This window comes from Sinocyclocheilus rhinocerous, unplaced genomic scaffold, assembly GCF_001515625.1.
Source record: "Sinocyclocheilus rhinocerous isolate Xijiao unplaced genomic scaffold, SAMN03320098_v1.1 scaffold1549, whole genome shotgun sequence".
Lineage (NCBI taxonomy): Eukaryota > Metazoa > Chordata > Actinopteri > Cypriniformes > Cyprinidae > Sinocyclocheilus > Sinocyclocheilus rhinocerous.
The window spans coordinates 96785-118507 of record NW_015633205.1 but is presented as its reverse complement, the minus strand read 5'-3'; the positions used below and the strand labels follow the sequence as shown (position 1 = coordinate 118507).

The following is a 21723-nucleotide window of genomic DNA, read 5'->3' as shown; positions in this document are numbered from 1 at the left end:
GAATAGCTCTAAGGAGTAACTCTTGACTAAAAATGGTCTCTCTCTCACCTTGGTCTCTCTCATGCCAGGGTCTGCTGGCCGGTGAACTAGGGGACGGGTAGAAGTCTGGCCCGGTGGGACTAGTCTCCATACTGTCCTCTTGGATCGTCTTAGGCCGCTTACTGCGGAGGACAGAATAACTTTTTTTTATGTGCATCAAATTTTTTTAAAGAAATAATTATTTCTATAAAATAGTTCAATTTACAAAAATAGCTTCTGTTATGTTTGTTTAGCTGATCTTGGCAAAGTCTGGTTACAAAATCTTTCTTTACTGAAAATGGATCAAAATGACACCAAGACGAGGGGTTTAACTGTGTATGTGTTGTTTGAACATGCATGCTAACCTGCCATGAGGGGACGAGAGGGACCGGTGTAAACTCACTCCTGAGTTCAGGTCTTGATAATATGGCTGACTTGGCATGTCAGCCATAGGGAAGTTCACTCCTGCACCCTGTGTGATAGGAGCTGGTGAGAAAAGAGAGAGAGAAAAAACAGTGGTTTGGGATAGGTCGAAATGTGGAGTATCTTACATCATACATTTGGCATGAAGAGTCAATCAGCTAAATCACTTTTGAAACGCTCTTTGTTGCTCTCGGTTAGATGCTGTTTTCAGGGTAACATTTGCATGAAGGCAAACCCAAACATGATTGTAGCTGTAACTCAATCTAAGAGAGAACAGCCTGTAACAGAATGAAAGGAGCTGTAACAGTATGAAGTGTGTCAGAGATATCATATCTACAGAGAAACCACAAGAGCCAGAGCACCATTCAGTGGTCTAACCACTGCCATTAGCCTCTTTGTTTACAAACAATAGCATGACACAGCTAGTTTAATCTTTTATGAAAAGAGAGCTCAATACTATATTATGAAAGGTACATATACCAAATTGTGTACATACCTTTCATAATATGCATAAGTGATTTATTAGATGGCTAGTGTACACTGTAGAATTGACACATATTTCATTGGCAGTATTTGTTTATTTATTACGGCAGTGGTTTTTGTGTTCAAGGGAGCACACGTGCTGATAACACCATGTTACCATAGGTTTCTCTGAAAACAAATGTTTGCCAACTACAAAAAAAGTATTTTAAAATGTAAATATTAAGTAAACATATATTAAATGTACTATATACTGTATAACCGTCCCTGAAAATAAAACAGAATAAAAATAATCACAATTACTTAATAAGATATCAATTATGATATCTTATCCATGCAAAACCAAAAACATTCTTACTGAATTAATATCCAAGGTTTGTGTAACTGTTGGTGCAATTGTGTTAGTTTCATGATACATTTTTGTTTGTTTTCTCCTTTGCAGTAGATTGGGTAGGTAGCATCAAGTTTTAGCAGAAGGTGTGTTCTCATGTATGACATGATATGGCCTGAGGGTCTGAGGTGAAAGAAACACATGTGAAATTACTGTCAGTCACTGCTGGCAATGAGCCCAGGACCTGCTGCCGCCACATGAATGGAGTGAGCAGGTATGACATTTGTACTTAAAATGAGCAATCACAACAATATGAAGAGTGTTCACTATAACCTTATCTGAACTGCATTACAGGAGGATACAATGGTCACTACATTATCTATTTAAGACCTTAAGTTTGCAGTAAACTGGCCATTTTTTCAAGGAAATGATAGACCAACAATTTTTTTGATGGTACATGCAGTATTCTCTAAGTCATATGGCTATAGTGCTGTTAATGCATGAATGTCTTTCAAAACAGCAGAGAATCATAGAAGCCATGTTGATGGTAGTGTGTGTGTGTGTGTATATGTGGGACAGATCGTGAGCGTTGTGTTACATTTAGGTGTGACATGGATCAGTTACAGCGTCACTGAGTGCATTCACCCTTAGAGTGAATACGAGTGTCTTTGTGTTTGTGTGTGTGTGTGCCCTGATAACCCCTTTGGCAATTTGTACAAATCTTGCTTAAGGGCAAAACTGTCCTCAGCCATCAGAGAAAGATTCCTTCTGGAACATCTGTCATCGTCTTTGATGAAGGCAGGCATGTCGACACATAAACCACTGCGTGTTTGTGCACCAGTTTGTGCACTAGTGAACACACACACACACACGACTCACCAGACTGGATTTTCCACACATGTTCTGGGCAAGTCCCTCCCTTGCTAAATCAGGAATGCTTAGGCATAAAGCACACTGGTTGTCTTGCTCTGTATGTTTACTTTAGCTATACTTGTGGGATGAAACTGTCAAAACTATCTGTAAATTTTACAGAAAATTCCTTTGAAGACATCATCCCTAAATTCATTTGCAGATTATACAAAAATTCATACAAATATGATCATAAAATGGATATCAATTTTATGTGTTTATGCTTTTTTTTTATACTTGTGAGAGTCACATTTTTGATAGTGTCCCAACACATATAGTCAAAAATATCAGCTTGTCAGCATATATGAAATGGTCCACACTATTTGAATGTCATGTTTTACATTAAATCTACTGACTTCAACAGATTTATCTCAGGCTTTACAGTATCTTTACTTCTGTAAAACATTTCTATAAAAAACAGTGTGTATAAACTCTAAAAAATGCACTGGGTGAAATATGGACAAACCCAGCAACTGAGTTGTTTTAAACGTTTAACCCAACCTTCTGGGTAGTTTTATTTAACTCAACTATTAAAAATTATTATATTTTTTGTTTAAAATGAACTCAAATAGGTTTGAAATTAACATTTATTAATATGTTCAATACATAATAATTAAATAATAAACATTTTAAACTGCTTATTACTAAATGTTCACCTTTTGATTGGGTTCAATTTAAGCCAGCCATATAGTAATTTTTAAACAATAGTTGAGTTAAATAAAACTATCCAGAAGTTTGGGTTAAACATTTAACCCAACCACTGGGTTTGTCCATATTTCACTCAGCACTGGGGTATGAAATGCCCTTACTAACATACAGTAGTAAAATCTGTATGTATGCGTGTGTGTGTGTGTGTGTGTGTGTGTGTGTAGAGAGAGAGAGAGGGAGACTTACTTCTGGATACTCTAATCAGCTCCGAAACACTAAAGACCCCTGATTTAACAAAGCTGTCTTCCAAGTAAACTGTGGGAGACAAGAGAATTTTCTTCAGACACATGTCCTTACTTAACACATACACATGAGGACATTTCAAATTCTGTGTATTTGGTAAGCAGGCATCTGAGTGAAAATATTTTAGTTTTCACAGATTAGATTAAACAAATAATCTTTTGTCCATATCACCATTTAATCTTTTCTTTCAGGAACATGACAACACTAACTGTGACTTGTAATATGTACAGACTAGATGGATTAGGTTCAGAGAAAGCCAACTAATACTTAACACTGCATTCCAGACTCATGTTTAAAAAAGACCAGCCCCACAGGGTCAGCCTCACAGAGCATGCCAGGATGTCCAAGTCTTTCCCACAATGCACCGCAAAGCCTAATAGGAAGTGCAGTGACGGCCAGGGTTTCCATAGTAGCAGTACTGCTTGGGTCTGAGTTGTGGCCCGAGAGCTTTATTTTACTTGGCAGGGGCAAACGCACAACCTACTCTTGAGGTAAAGAACTAATTACACTCTCCATTATTTTCATTCTTTACACATTACATAGCAGTAATCGCCAAAAAAAAAAAAAGGAAAGGAAAACACAGGTGAGTCCAAGGGAACCAACACAGGTTTAGCTGGCATGACAAATAGACACTGTTACGGGAACCGCTACTCGCTCCACATGCCATCAGCAAAACCTGCTCAAACTAAGATCTGACAGGACTGGTGATGTCATGGCATGGCTTGTTTTATATAAATAGCAATTTTTGTTTTTCTTGTAAAAATCACAGACATTACATGGTGGCTTTGCAGTTGACTTTAATTTGTGCTAGTATAATTATGGTCAAATCCAACATATTCTGATCAAATAAGCCTGTTTCTCTGAAAGAGTTGAATTTGAGGGTATTTATTTAATTTTTTTAATTATTTTTTTTGGCACTGTGCAAAGTTCAAAGTTTAGCTGTAATGCAGCTGCTAAATATTCATTCAATTAAAACATATTTGAAGAGTTTATTTGAGACCTCATTTGAAGGATTTGTTAATGGCAAATTTTGCAATATATGTTTTCTCAATACCCAACAATAATATCACATTGTGGGGTGTCTGGGGATTCCCACCCCTAGAAATAAAAAAATAAAAGAATCACAATTGTAAAAATAGATTTTCTATGACTGTGGTAACCAAAATTAAATAATAAATAATGAGACTGAAACAACCACCTAACACGGATGTCATGCAGGAAGGTTTGCAGATTTATCTGTATGAGGCCTTAATTGTTTTATGGTGTGTCATTATTAAGGGTACACCAGCACCTGGCAGTAGTTTACTGCAGAAGTTAGTGCATTTCTATATTGTGTTGACATACCTGGAGGGTTCTTGCCAGGCTCATTGTTGCTAGGACTTCCTGACTGTTGCAAGTCTGAAAACACAAATAAATGTAGTGGATTAAAACACAAAACCCAGAATGATCAGTAGATCTACAGATGACAGTACTGCACTTGACTGTAATTTCTCATCCACTTGCAGTGTTTCCTCATGTTTGTTTAGCTCTTATGGTTTTTAGACATTAACAAATCAGAAAAAAAATCTATATCAGAGCAATAGAAATACATAATGTATAAAGAATAAATACGATCCAAAAGACCACACTTAAAACTGGGATATTTTTCATTTAAACCTAGAAATAAACTGAAATTTTACAACATGGATTTTAAAATTTATAAGAAATATTTCAGATTCTGAACTAGATCACTAACAAAATAAACACATTTGTGACACCGATCATGTGAATTTGTACAAATAGTCATGCTGGAGAATCATCAGGTTTTACAAAAGTTTGTGGAGTTTGGTATAGCAGATAGCCGTTATGGTCGTTGCTGCCCCTTCGTTGCTTCCTGAAAAGGAAACTACATTTACTGGGTCCTGACAGGACAGGCCAGATGTGTGCAGAAACATGCTTGTTTCTTTCAGTGAGGGGGAAAAAGAGACGAAAGAGGGAGGGAGAAGAGCAGAATGTAAGAACAGGCAATGGCAAAGCTGAAACTTTCCTCACAAAAGTAAAATGGAGACACACATGTACAACACTCGCCCCACCTTGTAGGGTGTGAGCAAAAGAAGAGAGTGGGGGAGGATAAGATGGAGAAGAATCCTGTCTGTTGCTGATGTGTGCTTTAATGTTCACATGATTAACAATGTTACCTTACAGAACCTTTAGGAGGGTCCTCCCTTGATTCTATACTGCTAATGACACACCTCCAATGGAGCACATTCACCCAGTCTTTTCAGGAACTAATAATTAGCTTTTTTCAAGATCACAACAAGCACAATATTAGGGATGCTTTGAAAAAAAAAATCTGACTGGTAGCAATAAAGCAAGAAGTATTTTCATGTTGTGGCTGATATTACAATCTAAATTAAATTTAGGTAAATGTTAGATGACAGCATAAGTAATCTAAATGTCAAAATAGGAGAAATGAGCTTGTACAATTAATTATGAATTATTCAATATAAGTCAATATATATATCCAGTATGGACTGATTCTATAATCATTAAAAAAGTAATATCAGTCAATATCTGATATGTTACCAATACAATGCAATGTGTAAACAACCCATCACAGAGGGTGTCTTGTAATCTAAAGGAGACTAAAACTTTAATTAAACGATCAACTCGACTTAAGATGCCAATATATTGGCTTGGCCAGTAAATACAAAATGCAAAAGAGAAAATGAGTTCCTTGAGCTCCTTTTCAGAAGTGAAAGTTAAAGGGGAGAGGTGAAGAAATAGAGAGAGAAATAAATCCCACCTCCTCAAAAATGACCATTAAACAGAGCTGCAAATACGGAATGTTCTTGGCTTCAGCTCAACAATGACAAAGAAAGGAAGGGAACAACATACATTAATAAGAAAAAAAGCCCAGAGAAACTTTTTTCTAGTGCATTCGTGAGAATTTTTAAGAGCTATTTCTGCATTAAGCGTTGACATTTTTTTTCTTTGTTTGGTTAAGAGCAGGTTGATCTTTGATTGGTCAGAAGCGTTATTGTGACACTATTGTGACAGTGCCCGTTCCTATGCCAACCCCCCCCAATTCACATACAAGTTCTACACCATCCATCAGTGTTGTGCTTAAAGACATCTCCTACCATGCCAATGCCCCAAGAGAGAGGAAAAAAAAAACGGAGGAAGGTGAAGGAATAGTTGGAAGGTGAAGGAATAGAACACACACATGCGGTTGTGTTTTACACATGGGTGCAGTTTCTACGGTTGTGGTTTGTAGCATGGTATGCGGTTGCTATTCCTAGGGTTGCTTGGTCATTGCTCCCTGGCCCATAAGAGTCAAAAGAGCCCACTCCCAAGTCCCATGATATTGTTCTCTAAAAACTTGATGGTATTTTTTCACCTGTATTATCATCCTCCAGGTGACGATTAAAAGCCTGATGGGTTAGAAAAGCAGCAGCTGAGTTCTCCTTAAAGGCTGTGACACACTGTGGACTGGTGTCAATGAAAGCCTACAGCCATACGTTCTGTGTGAGAGGAAATAACTCTCCATACCATCAGGTTGCAGTAGTCTATATTTGTCATTCAAAATGGAAAACTGGAACTAGAACTTTGGATATGCAGTCTTACGCTTGTTTATCATTTTGAATATGAGATAACATAGTTTAGGGACCAGTTCTCACTTTTAACTAATTGATTATTAGCATGAACGTTACTAGCATATTGTCTGTTTAATAGTACTTATAAAGCACATATTAATGCTTTATTCTGCATGACCTTATTTTAGATCCCTTAATCCTACCGCACAATTAAACTTAACAACTACCTCACTAACTATTAATAAGCAGCAAATTAGGAGTTTATTGAGGCAAAAAATCGTAGTTAATAGCTAATCATGTGAATTGGTCCCCAAACTAAAGTGTGACCGAATATGAATCTTGTTCATCAGTTGGTCTTCACTTTCTTCAGTCTGTGCCGATTCAACATCACAGACCCTCAATGATAGCAACCATCAGCTTGGTGTCACCATGCTAAAAAGCAATTTGAGCTCTCAATTCTGTCATTCTTACTCACCCTCATGACGTTTCAAACCTGTATAATTTTCTATCCTTTGTGGAACATAAAAGTCTCTTTTCTTTATCCAAACAATGTAAGTCAATGGGTACCAAAATAGTTTGGTTTATAATTTTCTTCAAAAATATATTTTGTGTTCAGCAAAGTCTACGCAAGGGAGGGTAAATGATAACAGAATTTCCCTTCTTGGGTGAACTATTTAAAGTTATGGGTTTGTTGAATAGTGTAAGCAAAAGTAATAATGACGCTTGCCTTGGCAACTCAAAATCTAAGATGAAGACATCTGATCTAGGATCATATCTACATGAATAGAAGCATGATGAGCTCATTGCAGATCGCGTGAGCTTCATAAATACGATGCGTCAATGTATCTTTGTGCCACCTTATCTGTTGGATCGCATCCATACAGCTGTCACAATTATACCTTCTGCACTTCTTCCACCCGCAATGTAAGGTAATGTCATTATGCAGGATGAATACCGCCAATACCTGAATCTGGGATCTATGAACCCAAACCCGCAAGCGCACACACTAGCACTTGGCTCCGTTCCTGTGTAATCTAAGCAGTCTTTGTTTTGTGCGTGGTTGAGAGCTATCACATACTTCAGCAACTTTAATTCAATGTATCACACCCCCACCCCGCGCACGCAAACGCACGCGCAAACAGACCTGACGCGTGCATACCGTCGACATTTCAGGAGGAGGCGTCTGGCAGCCATTTTAGAAAGCTGCACACATGTACTGTTATGTTTGCCAAAGAAACCAGGCCTGAGCCAAAAACGCTCTCTCTCTCCTCCTCTTACTCTATCCTGAGTCCTGAGCCAAGCAGAGGGCGGGAGAGCGAGAGCGAGAGAGAGAGAGAGAGAGAGAGAGAGAGAGACAGCAGAGGAGACTAAGAGGCAAAAATATCTCCTAATTATGGGCAGTCCTGGCCGAAATGTTTTGAACGGTACAGCTGCAATCTTGTAAAATATTGTGTGTGTGTGAGTGAGTGACACCCAGCGATTGAGAGTGTGTTTGTGTGTGCTGGTCACTCGCCCACCCTTGTAACCTCGCACTACGGCTGTGACATTAGTGCACATACAGCAAAAAGTTCCTATCTACATCAATCTTTCAGTATCTTTCTCTATCTGTTACTCTATCCACTTTCTCCCTCTCTTCATTAAGGCAATTGTTGATATATCACAGCTCTTTATCAAAGTTTGCTATAACCCAAACAGATATAGTGAGCAGCATGCCAGCTTTAGAGCTCTAGAGAGTGAATGTCAGATAAGACTCGTGCCAGCCGGCATCTTATCTGAAAGCACAACTATAGATGAGCTAATGGTCATTTCATAGTGCAGTTAATGCCACCTCACTTCTGTAAATGTATGTAACCATTTAATTAACAAATCGTCACCTTGGAACTATAAGGTTCTATCTGACATTTTTGTTAAAATTTAGTTATTCTCATATTCTTATTCTGTGTCAACTTATTTAAATGATGTGAGGTTTCTTTTGTAAGCTGTGTACATTTTGGGACTTTTTTTACAAAACAAAAAGGGTTCTATCTACAGAAGTCTATGGAACGCAAAAACTTTGAAGCTCAATATCTCAAAACTGCTCAGAATGCAGACAAAAATATCAACTCTAAGAAATAGTATGCATGCTAAGCGTAATGTGTCTATGCCAAAGTATTTTGTTAAATAATACTACATATATTAGATGCTTTTATGATTTATATAATGCAAAAATCTTAAATGCAAATAAATAAATGTTCTGCATGAATACTACACAACACACACTAGAATACTTAACTAGTATTCTAGTAAACACCTCTTTTTTTCTTGTATAATGACTGCAAACCATACATTTCTTATATTTCTTCTCACATAATAAAAAAAAAGCGAAACTCAATTTGATAACTGCATTGCTGCAATTTTGCTCAAAACTGCATTGCAGCATTTTGTTTTAACAAACTGACTTTTTAAAAATATAAATAGGCATAACATAAATATACTACCCAAATGTGAATAAAGAAATATATATTATACACTACCATTCAAAAGTAGAGGGTTGGTAAGATGTTTAATGTATTATGCTCACCAAGGGTGCAAACATTTGATCAAAAATCAAAGATTAAATTAAAACAGCAATACTGTGAAATGTTATTACAATTCAAAATAACTGTTTGTATTTTGATACATTTTGAAATGAATTTATTCCTGTGATGGCAAAGCTGAATGTTCTGCAGCCATTACTCCAGCCTTTAGTGTCACATGACTCTTTAGTATGCTGATTTGCTCTTAAAGAATCATTTCTTATTATTAGCACAGTAATAAACAAATAAATACCTTACCCCAAACTTTTAAGGGGTAATGCATATTATACAAAGGGATATTAATTTAAATATTTCTTTAAATAGGCCTATTTAAATTACAAGTTAAGTAAATGTAAATACTTTTTTCTGTTGTAAATACAGTTTCCTGTATTTGAAAATCTTTAGGTCTATAATTGGACTGTTTTTATTATAGGCTCTGATTAGATTACAGCTCGAGTTTTCTCCTATCGAGTATCCTTTCACAAGAGCCTGCATGTCACACATCAGACTTTACACACACAGTCTGAAACATACACTGACCCTCTCTGAGACACAATCTATCTACTCACACACACACACACACAACACAGACACGGTGTGAAAGTGGGACCAAAGCCCGAATGAGAGACACATACACCCCGCCTCCCCCCAATCCTTTCCAAAAAAAGAAAAGTTTATCCCAAGCCACACATCCTCAGTTGGCCTCAGTTTCCCGCCCAAGTTCAAGCACTTGATTGCAGACATGAAGAGGAGAGGCTAAAGTCAGAATCTCCAGGGATGAATGATTGAGCAGAAAGAGAGAAAGAAAGGGGGTGGGGAAGAGAGAGTTGAAAAGAAGAACCTAACAATAGTAGAGACAGGACAGGCTGTTAAATAGGAGTGGGGTGGATCATGCTAGGACAAACTAGACAGAGAGAGAGAGAGAGAGCAAGACTGAAACAAAAGATAAATTGTGTGCATTTAAGACTGCCTTCTGCAGCTCAAAAAAGTGCAAATAAAAGAAGTGTCTGGGAAAACAAGTCACTCAGGGCACCTTACACACACACACACATGTCCAAATTCGGGCACACATATTCACAATAGCACACTGTGTTAATAAAGTCATACAGTCATACAGCCATAAAGCGTACACAATAGCTGAGATGCACACTGCATCACGCAGAGAGCACTGATGTACACATGTTCCCATGTCAGCACAACACTGAACCCAGGGTGGCTCATCCGTCACGTTCAAAATAACCAGACCACTGTGACAGCACTGTGTGTGTGTGTGTGTGTGTACTTTCCACGTCAGTAACAAAGGAAGCCTATAGAGATCATGTCAAATCAAACTCGTCTACAACTGCTGCATCTGGCCTTACAATCTTTAGTCACACTTTCTTTCCAAAGAGACCTTAGTTCCTAGTCATAACACCCATCAATAAGTTGACAAGTGTCCCCCCTCTCACCGAAGAAGGCGAGATTTACTGTTCACAGAAGCTGAGCTGCGTAAGATAAGCAGCTGAACATGACGAGACAATTCAGCAACATTTGCCAACTGTTTACGATAAAAAAAGTTAAATGACAGACATTAATTTTCTTTATTTAGTCTTTTCGAATTTCTTTATGCCATTTACGTTATTCATAAAAAAAAAAAAAAAAAAAAAAACTTGAATTATAATTCTCAAACTTACACTGGAACATTGTAAATCTGAAAACTTTCGCTTTCAAGTGCCATGATTAGGAAAGTGATAGGCTATATTAGGCTATAATAAAAATATCATTTGCAAGTTCACATGCATTATTTTACACTGGCGGTCAAATGTTTGAAATAATTAAGACTTTTTTATTTATTTATTTTTTGAAAGAAGGCTGAATTTATTTGATCAAAAATACAGTAAAATAATAATATAATGAAATATTACCCTTAAAACAGTTTTCTATTAAATATATTTTAAAATGTAATTTATTTCTGATTAAAGCTGAATTGTCAGCATCATTAGCCTACTCCAGTCTTCAGTGTCACATGATCCTTCAGAATTCATTCTAATAAGCTGTTTTGCTGCTTAATTTTTATCAGTTAGTATGTGTGATCAATTATTACTGATGATTCTTATTATTATCAATACTGAAAACTGTTTTATATTTATTTATATTTACATTACCTTACTGAATGGTAATGTATCACATTTTCCATAAAAAATATTAAGCAGCACAACTGATTTCAACATTGATAGTAATCAGAAATGTTTCTTGAGCAGCAAATCAGCATATTAGAATGATTTCTGAAGGACCAATAGAAAGTCACCATATAAAAACAGTACACATTCTGCACTACATTCCAAGTCTTTTAGAGCAGAGCAGAGCAGAGCATTGTGTCATATGGACTGATATTATGGTAGGCATTTAACTTTAGATATATTTGTTACATACATCATTAAAGACAAATTATAATGTAAAGAAGTATGCCAGTCATTCATTAATGTTAATAATAAGAATTTCAATAAAAGAAAATAGATAGCATTTTTATTTCTGTATTGAGTTATATGTTTTATGTTAGTAAGTGGTGTTAAAAATTGCTCTGTGCTTAATGAGCTGGTGGGTTTATGGTGTGTTGGGCCGCTCTGTGCCAGAAACTCCAGGGCCACTTTTTAGCCCCAGTCCGCCCCTGGTGTGCGTGGAGTCGTGGGATGCCACCATCGGCCTGATCCATCCGTAGCTGTGGCAAATGTCCAAGCCTTTTTGTAGCCATCAGACGTGAGGAAGGGAGGAGTGAAGAGAAAGAGGGAGGGAGGGATGGAGAGACTGAGACTATAGATTCAATTATGCATGCACATTTCCCCATTCATGGAGGCTTCTACGGACGAGGACAGAGGACGCAGAAGGGGGGAACCAATGACATTCTGCTGTACGTAGCTCCTGTTGAGAGGAACACTAATGAGGTGACACTCGGTGGTTGGAGTCCAGCCAAAACAGTCCATTAACTCCGCACAAGTAGTTAAGAGGAGGAGAGATGGGGAGGGGAATGGCTTGAGAAAAATGAAGGAGAAGAAAGACAGACAGAGAAAGAAAGTTGTGAATGACATGACGGGAGGCCAATGCCTGTGTGGAGTATGTTTATGATCAGTAGCAGTTTAGTGTATGTGAAAATTTGTGCAAAACTACACATATTCAAAGTTGGCTAGTTGACATGTGCAGTAAAAGGGGTCTTGACATGCCTTTTTAACCCGACAGTAAAAACAAAGTTACAACTAAAAATTATAATAATAAAAACATAATACTGACTTAAATGATTAATTTTAACAATTAATAAAAGTAATTAAATTAAAACTAAATTCATAAGAAAAAATCTACGACCTCACTTATCCACTAGTCAGTCGTTGGATATCTAAGTTGACAATTGTGAAAACTTATAAAGCTCCATGCAAACCTGTAAACTAAGACAGACCATGATGTCTTCTGTTTGCATCTCATGTTTACCCGGTTGGAAGAGTGCAAGCTAAGAACAAACTTTTCTCTTTCAGAAAGTGTTGGCTTACACAGTGCAAGTCCTGGCAAGAATGAACCTTTCACGTGCTGCACAGGTCACAGCTCTCAATGTTTATTGTTCAAAACAAAACCAATCATCTAAAGCAATAGTTTATACTTATTCTATCAGTTACAAGCTCACCAGGGCGCTATTCTCAAAAATTAAAAATTAAAAGCCAAATTAGCATTGCTCACACATCGGTGCATGCATACTTGGACACTCACAGTGTGAGAAGAAATCCTGTTCAACCACTTCGTTATGCTTCCACTGTCAGGACATGTCATAATAAGTGTATCTTTCTTGTACACAATGTGCAGTTACTCTCCTTAAAGCTATATTCACATGAACAAAATAAATGACATGCCGAGGAATGACGAATCAGACAATGTTGAATTTATGGAGGAGCTCAATTACTCTACAATATAGAATGCACAGTTTATGCTAGCAGTCTAGGTGACAACATTTGCATATTGTAGCAAACCAAAGCAGGTTAGTCAGGATCTACACCAGCATGCTTCAGGGGATTCTGTGGTTTGTTAAAACAACAATTAAAAGTGCATTCTTTAGATTTGTTAAAAAAAATAACAATAATAATTAAAAAAAATAAAAATAAAAAAAGTTATAAAAACTGAGAAACACTTGAGGACACACTTGCAGCTGAGAACAGACTGAAGTTGCACTCCACATTGCACATTTTATGCTAGTTCGCTAGTGATGTAAAAATATGTTTTAAAAATGAACTAATATTGTTTCTTTACGATTGGCACCAATACTGATTATTTATAAGCACCAGGGCGCTATTCTCAAAAATTAAAAATTAAAAGCCAAATTAGCATTGCTCACACATCGGTGCATGCATACTTGGACACTCACAGTGTGAGAAGAAATCCTGTTCAACCACTTCGTTATGCTTCCACTGTCAGGACATGTCATAATAAGTGTATCTTTCTTGTACACAATGTGCAGTTACTCTCCTTAAAGCTATATTCACATGAACAAAATAAATGACATGCCGAGGAATGACGAATCAGACAATGTTGAATTTATGGAGGAGCTCAATTACTCTACAATATAGAATGCACAGTTTATGCTAGCAGTCTAGGTGACTTTGTTTGCATATTGTAGCAAACCAAAGCAGGTTAGTCAGGATCTACACCAGCATGCTTCAGGGGATTCTGTGGTTTGTTAAAACAACAATTAAAAGTGCATTCTTTAGATTTGTTAAAAAAAATAACAATAATAATAAAAAAAATAAAAATAAAAAAAGTTATAAAAACTGAGAAACACTTGAGGACACACTTGCGGCTGAGAACAGACTGAAGTTGCACTCCACATTGCACATTTTATGCTAGTTCGCTAGTGATGTAAAAATATGTTTTAAAAATGAACTAATATTGTTTCTTTACGATTGGCACCAATACTGATTATTTATAAGCACCTAGTAACCAAAGTGCAGAAATAGTTTTTATATATTGTTCAGTTAAAATGTTAAGTTACTTTACCAGTTAACAAGGTAACCAAGTGGCATCCAGTATCAGTAGATCCAATATCGAAGAACTGATTACAAGTGAAGAAAAGAAAAAAATCTTGGTGAAGAAAATCAGTAAAGATTGTGTTTCAAATCCAGTTGTTATGTACGAGTTGCTAAATTGTTTACCTTAAAATTGTTCACTGACATTTAACATCCACAAAATTGTCATCTTACATTGCATAAGGGGTAGTGGGCAATATCAGCATACATGGATTCACACTTTAAATCTAAAATCCAAGGGAAAAGCATATCATCAACACACTTTTGACTTACAATTTTAACATGATCCGGGTTGTGCTAATTCTAATCTTGCGTAGTTTTTAGGATGCACAGTATGCAAACTGGGATGCAGGATGGAAAAGCACACAGAACAGCATCCCTTATGCAACTGATTTTCTTTCAGCTAAAAGTCATCACAGTGCCAACCTCACCTGATAGCCAAGCTTCCGTTTGTAGTGAGGGCCAATGGGGTGTCAGCTCAAGCATGAGGAGGCGGGGCAATGTGCCAGCACAGTAGACACATAGTACCCAAGTATGGCCTCACTCCAGCTGGGCCAGAGGCGACAGACAGCAACTGTTTAGCACCCATATGCACACACAAACACACACACGCAACCTAAATTTGATGTTGAGGGAATTATTGGATCATATAATGCCACATCTAAGGCAAGATCTTGGCCCGAAACAAAGAAGAAACAAAGCACACACTCATTTAGACAGCTCCACTGGCACACGTTTCTGGAACAAGATGGGAGGAAACACTGAGTTTAATGTGTCATTACAAACATAAAAACTGACTCCCAACATAGCCAACAGATGTCTGAGCACTTTTATAGTGCTACGACACCACTAATTTCAGTGCACACCGAAAAAACCTCAGCCAGGGCTAAAATAGAGGCTGCAGGTGTCTCTCAGTGCAACAGCATTCTATTAACTGTAAACCACTCTTGACATTCAGTGCCTTATTCTCACCTACATAAAATGCTGAATTATGAGTCCTTATGTCCCTAGTTTAGTTAGATAGTCCCTTGATTAATGGAAAACATGCTTCTGGTGTAAACAAAGGATCTTCATAAGCCAATATAAGCTGAGGGATCGAATTTAAAATGCATGTATCTAGAATTATGTCACTGTTGGTTGTGGCTTTAAAAGGTGAGTCCTTGACAATACGTAATCCTGTCAGCTATTGTTTGAAGATTTGAATTTCTTTGCATTAATATGCCTCATCATGATATCCCAATTTTCTCTGGAACTAAACGCTGCAGGATAGTGGCCCTCTATAGGAACAGGATTGGACACCCCTGCTTTATGGTGACCATTTCTGAAAAATTATACATATTCAAGAATCAAATCTCTACAGCCTCTTTTGACATAAGGCCCAAGAAGAGCCTGAGCTAAAATTCTTAAATATTGTAACATGCTTACCTTATTGCCAAGCTACAGATGCACAAAGAACCAAAGTATTACTGAGATTAGCATGTAGCCACGATTTGGCCAACAGCTGCTGTAACTCTCAGTAGGTGTATTTGATATAACATGAAGGAAACGTCAGTCTGAAAATCCATCATAAGAACCAACTGTATTTTTAGCATATGGTCAACCAGTGACTTTAACCATAAGTTCCATTTCTCGAAATGTGTCCCCCATAGTGGTTTTTTTTTTGTTTTTGTTTTTTTCCTGGGACAGTTATGCAATTGAGCTTCTTGAGAAAGCTGTCATATTTAAAACAAAAAGCTTCAGTTCACAATATTTCTTTCTGGCAAATGTAGCAAGTGCATGAAACAGCTTGCAAAGACAAAATGGTGTTCCCCTGACAAAGCCTTTCCTGTGAAGAGTGTCAGAAAGCCAGCGGTTGATGATTAATACAAGCATAATAAAGCAGGCTCTCTTTTCACTCTGGAGAGCGCACACGACCGCTGCAAGGTCAGCAAACAGGCGATCGGCCAATTGACCGGTCTTGCTGCAGCAACTGTCCAACAGCCTCAAAGATCTCCGGCCAGCTCACCAGAATGGAGCGACGCAATTCCATAATTCACGTGGCAGGATCCCTCATCCCTGGCAGATGCTCAGGCAGGCAAATCCTCCATGTGCTTCTTTGGCTTGCCGGGGTGGCCTTGGGCTTCAACAGTAACATGTGGTTTGGCTCCAGTGCTCAGTTTATATGGGTGATGGTAAGAAGAGGAACCACTAAATGAATTTCAGATTCTGTTGTTCTAAAACCATAAACAATTTTACACAAAGCCTGGCATTAAAGAACGGGGTCCTGGTGCAAAATGAGGAATGCTTCCAATAACAAAACTATTATGTAAACAGGTCTGTCTTCATCCTTCTGTAACCTGCAAATCTCTCAAAAAAAAAAGAGATTGCATCTACTTCTAGTAAAATGTCTCAACAAACATCTCATTAAAAGTATGTTCAGTAGGTCAATTGAGAATGCCGTCTGAGAGATTACAAAAAGGAAACACTGTTTATTTTCACAGTTCCTCTGAATGCTGTCTTTCAGGTTTTATCAATTCTAAGCAAACATATACAAAGATAAAAGGAGCCACTGTAATGGCTTGCGAGAGGTTACAAGACCATCAAGCAAACGGTGTCCAATTTTTTTTTTTTATAAATCATACTAAGTCTATAATAAAAGTTTCAGCAGACGTTCATGCACAGTGTGGCAAAGGCTAACCTCCCTCTCTTTAGGGGATGGAATGCAAAAGGCCTTTGTGTGCGGTTTCGTTTTTGGGGCAGTTTGCCAAAACACTAAAATGATATAAAGAACAATGCCAAGCTGTCATGCAGATGAATTCAGTGGAGGCCTGTTAATTCTCCTTCACCTACAAAGGTGGCATTTCTTAACAAACCTCCTAGCAGACACCTCTCAGAGGGAAAGGAAGCTGAGGAAGGCTTAAGAAAAAGGGGGAGAGCTCAAAGCAGCATTAGGAGGCCTGAGATGTTAGTTTATGGTTTTTGTTCACATGACCTCAAAAGGCAAGTTCACATGTTAATCACATAAGAGCTCTTTTGTGCAAACGTTGTAGCCTCTCCTTCATAAGAATGAAGTGGCGGATGGAACTCTTAGTCCCAACAGTCAACTTTTCCAAGAGCCAACTCAGGAATTTCCCGTCCGGCATTTTTTCTTCTCCTGTTGTTTTTTCTCCCACTTCCTCTGTTCTTTGCAACTTTCTACTTGACCTAACGTAAGCAGACCTTTTTCTCTTAACAGCCAAACCTGTCACCTTCCGTCGTCCCAGTTTCTCTTTATTAGCAATGCCGATCAATGGGTCAAAGGTGACCACGTTGTCACACATGGGAAGTGTGGTGCATTCTCGTACACAACTCAGGAAGACAAACAACATGAAGGAGAGAGGGGTCTTCTTCTTTGTGTTTTGTGGATTTCAGAGGCAGGGCTTAAGGAAAGAAGTGAAGAAAAGAAAGCGGAGGAAAACAACCCGATGCGCTCATGGTACATGGTGTGATGTGATCTAGTTTTTCAACACCGAACAACCACCCCTCCAACACACCCCTGAAGATCTCCAGTGCACCAACACATTGCCACTGTTCTAGACAACACAAACATTGTTTCCATTCAGTTATTGCTGCACGTTTGGAGATCAGGGCTCAGAGTCACACTCTGTCTCTTCACTTAACGAAGAATTCTAACGGCCAGAACACTTTTGAGCTTTTTTTACAGCCCAGGTATGCTACCATCATGTGCATTAATTATTATTGCCTTCAGCAATTTTCCATCGTCTGAGGAAAAACCCCAGCTACATTTTACTGCCTTTTTTCTGCCCTGTATGGCACTGCTATAAACACATAAACGTTTGATCAGCTACCTTTTCATTTCATTACAGAGTAAAACTGCACACCACACAAATGGATACATCATTGTAACTGTAATATAATTATACAACGCTATAAGGTAGGCCCTACATGTGGTTCCCGACTAAAAGATCCCTCCTGAACTTTGAATGAATGAATGTATGAATGAATTAATGAATTTTAGTATTTTTTAAAATGATCATCATGTTATTGACCCAAAAGGCAATGATAACAAATGCCTTCGCTCAGCACTTGGTGTTTATTTACTACATGTTCATAACTATTTCACCAAACCAGAAATGGACATGTTTTACACACTCAGCAACAAGTTCTATAACTCTTGATGCTCTTCTAACTGACATGTAAGAATATACTGCACACTTGTTTCTAACCAATTAGCATGGTTTTTGCAAATGTAACTAGACTTTAACCAATGTAAGCAACAACAGTCCAGAAATTTGTTCTCTCCACAATAAATCGTGTTGCTTTATAAAATTAGAGACTGATGTTCAAGTGATACTCCCCTAGCGCTTCCCTGCAGAGGCTGTAAAATGTTATCTGTGCCGGGCCTAGACATGCCATTGCATCATGGGAACTGGGGGGGATATCAAAGAGCCACCATTGGATCTGAGTCATCTGACACACTAATTCACACTCTTGGCAACTTTTTGCATGTACGTAGGCCCCCAGCCTTCAATACTGGACTACTTTCTCCAAATGTTCCCTAGAAGTGAGGTCAATCTTGTTGCTGACACCAGTGGCAGGCGTCAGGTAGCAGGGCTTCGGCCACATTCCCAGGCGGTTGGCAGAGGTGCTGCAACATTTCCCATCCGTGGCCTAGGGCCGCAATCCAAGCCACTCCAGTTTGGCATGCCTCACCTGGAACAGCCCATGCCTCCATTCGTAAACATTTACTATGGCAAACCTGGGAGGCCATAGTGTCACATCGCTAAAAGTACAGTAAAACAGATCCTCCACAAAGCTAAAGAAGATACAGAAGGAAAATGCTGGGGGAAGGGCCTTTATTTAAGCGTTTTTATGCCGAGCACACAAAGAGCAGAGCATGCAAGGTGGGTTTTTTATCATTTGAAGGAATTATACAGATCGTATGTCACCATATGGAATTCCTTTTACACATAATGCATTTCCTTCATGGAGACAGTCTGTGAGAGGCCATATAGCATGTCTACAGGGAGCAATTTTTAGGACAGAGAAAAAACTCCAGTGAATTGCAGTGCACGTGGGGTGGGGGTGGAGGCCTCCAGCAGGGGCGGTCTCTTCTCGCTGAAGAGAAATATGCCATATGCACTCGTTGAACTGGGGCCTGCGCAGGCTCCTCTCAAGGTTATTAGAAAATCCTGCACACCAAGTATCCAGTGCAAAAACAAGCAGTGCAGAAGCAAACTGAGAGTTCTGCCATGGTCTGTGACTTGATGGGAACTTATTGAATAGCCCCACACAGTTAAAATAAAATTTCCATGATGATTTGAATAGAAGGTATTCACTTAGTTTGTCGTATCGGACGCCTCATAATGGCAGTGATTTGTTTCGGCCCCAGATAGCTGAGCTGCTGCCTTTGACACAGAGCTTCCTTCCCCTTCAAAGCGGCAAGCGCCGGGGCAGAGCATCCGTTGCTGCACCCCTGGGCCCTCATCCACACAAAGGTAGGAAACGTCAGCCACAGCGGTTTGCATTGTGACCGGGTCTCTAAATCACATCTTGTTTCATGCACTGCTCTTCATGCAAGTTTCACATGAGGAAATTATAAACACAACTGTGGCTTGTAAAGGTATCTGCCCACAGCCATAAGAGCACTCGGGAAAACCAGGCAACTAATTGAGTAACGCCACGGCCTATTTCAGTGGCATCAAGTTACAGTGTGCTGTAAACAAAGCCTGAACATCTACAGACAAAAATCTGTATAAAAAAAGATACTATCAGGGCCAGGATGGGCAAATCACAGACGAGTTCAGTTTATTAGGGATTAATCATCAGTTAAAACAGAAACATGAAGTCTAAATAAAGGAATATGCCACAGTAGAAATCATTTGATGATATTACCAGCTTACTTGTATTGGTCACAGCAAAGTATATGAACTGCTGGGGGATTCCTGTCAGCCTGCTCTCATTAGGGGGTGGTTAACCTGTCAACATTTCTTCTGTGATCCGAATAGAGGCATGCCTCGATAGGCAGTAAATAAACAAGCATGTAGATGAACTGGTTCCTTTGCATTAACAGACCATTAGCACCTCGTAAAGAAGCTCTTTTCAGTTTTACTACAGATTAACCCCCGTCTTCATAAAATCAGGCCCAGGAACTCATCTGCCACAGGTATCTTAGACCTCACAGTGGGAAAGGGGCTCTGTGATATCAGCCTAAGGAATCTCTGGTCTCTCCAGACACTAGACGAGTGGGACATTCAAGAGAAGGTCATTCATGTTCACTCAATCATGGCTCAAGCCATTTTACCGTGTCATAAATTATTGCAGAGCGCAGAAGAATGGGGAAGTAAGAAACTTCAGGTACCTAGTAAAAAGGTCTTCAGCTCATGTGGTCTTGCGATAAGAACACACAAGTTAAAGAAGCTTAGACAGTTTCAGGTGCTTTTAACAGAGACTGTAAGGTAGAAGATAAACTAGGTCATAAATATCATGACAAGGCACAACGGCTTTCCAATACATTAAAGGAACCTCCGCTGCAACACAGAAGCAAATACGGATTATCACTGGTAGATGTTTACTCAAACTGTTCAATTTCACAAGAGACTGTGGGTGACTGCTCCTTGGATTAGCTGTGGTTTTATTAGCCGTCTTCTCTGGCTGCTCTTTGACAAATTCGTCGTTCTTATTAAAAGCTCTTGAGTGCTTCTGCTGAAAGGGGAGGGTTGAAACAAAGGCAATAACTAATCTTTTTTTATTGGAAGTTGTAATCACTCCACTTGCTCGGCTGACTGATAATACACCACTAGCACAACTTACTGTACACAACCCTCCCAACTATCTGAAGTGGGCAGGCTTAATAACAAACCAGCCAAACTTGATGGAACATTTCAGCAAGTAAACGATTTGCTATCACCTTATTTAACCTTGGCAGCTGTGACTAAAGCTCAGTGGAAGACGTCTGGAGTGTTAACCCTTAGTGCACATGAGGTAAAATCCCTGAGCTGCTGTGTACTTGAATCAGCACTTCATAAAACACTGGCCTTGGTCATGGGAATGAGCGTTGAGTGCTTTAAAAGACCAAAATAGTTTCATTAAAAACATAGCTATAGGATTTGAAATAGTGACAATCAATTCTCTACAGAGCTCTTTTGAAGATTCTTTTTTTGCCTTCCTTTTTTTGTGTGCAAATAACGACTTTAGCAGGTAAGTCACATCACCTAGAGTACTTAACAGGTACTGAGCAGCCTCCAACACTATACACATTGGAGTAAAGTGTTTTAAAGACTGGTGATATCTGGCCTTTGACATATTAACTGTTTCCTGTCATGTTGAAAAGTGAGAATGGTAGCAAGAACACTAAATCCTGAGCTGCTTATTTCAGACCTCACTGTGACCCAGTATTAATTTCGTCAACGAAGACGACGACGAAAAATATTCGTTAACAAACATTTTTTCTGTGACTAAGA

At 38.5% G+C, this 21723-nt stretch overlaps 1 protein-coding gene across 6 annotated transcripts in view; it reads right to left on the bottom strand.

The window, feature by feature from the left end:
* Positions 1–21723, bottom strand: part of LOC107743940 (nuclear factor 1 B-type) — a 95973-nt gene that overhangs the window by 22870 nt on the left and 51380 nt on the right. For all 6 annotated transcript variants that reach the window (XM_016557393.1, XM_016557399.1, XM_016557394.1 and 3 more), the window contains exons 3-6: positions 4457–4510; positions 3056–3124; positions 384–504; positions 49–161 (exon numbers count right to left, since the gene is read on the bottom strand). In XM_016557393.1, the coding sequence (XP_016412879.1) occupies positions 49–161; positions 384–504; positions 3056–3124; positions 4457–4510 (357 nt within the window). The remainder of the gene's footprint in view (positions 1–48; positions 162–383; positions 505–3055; positions 3125–4456; positions 4511–21723) is intronic.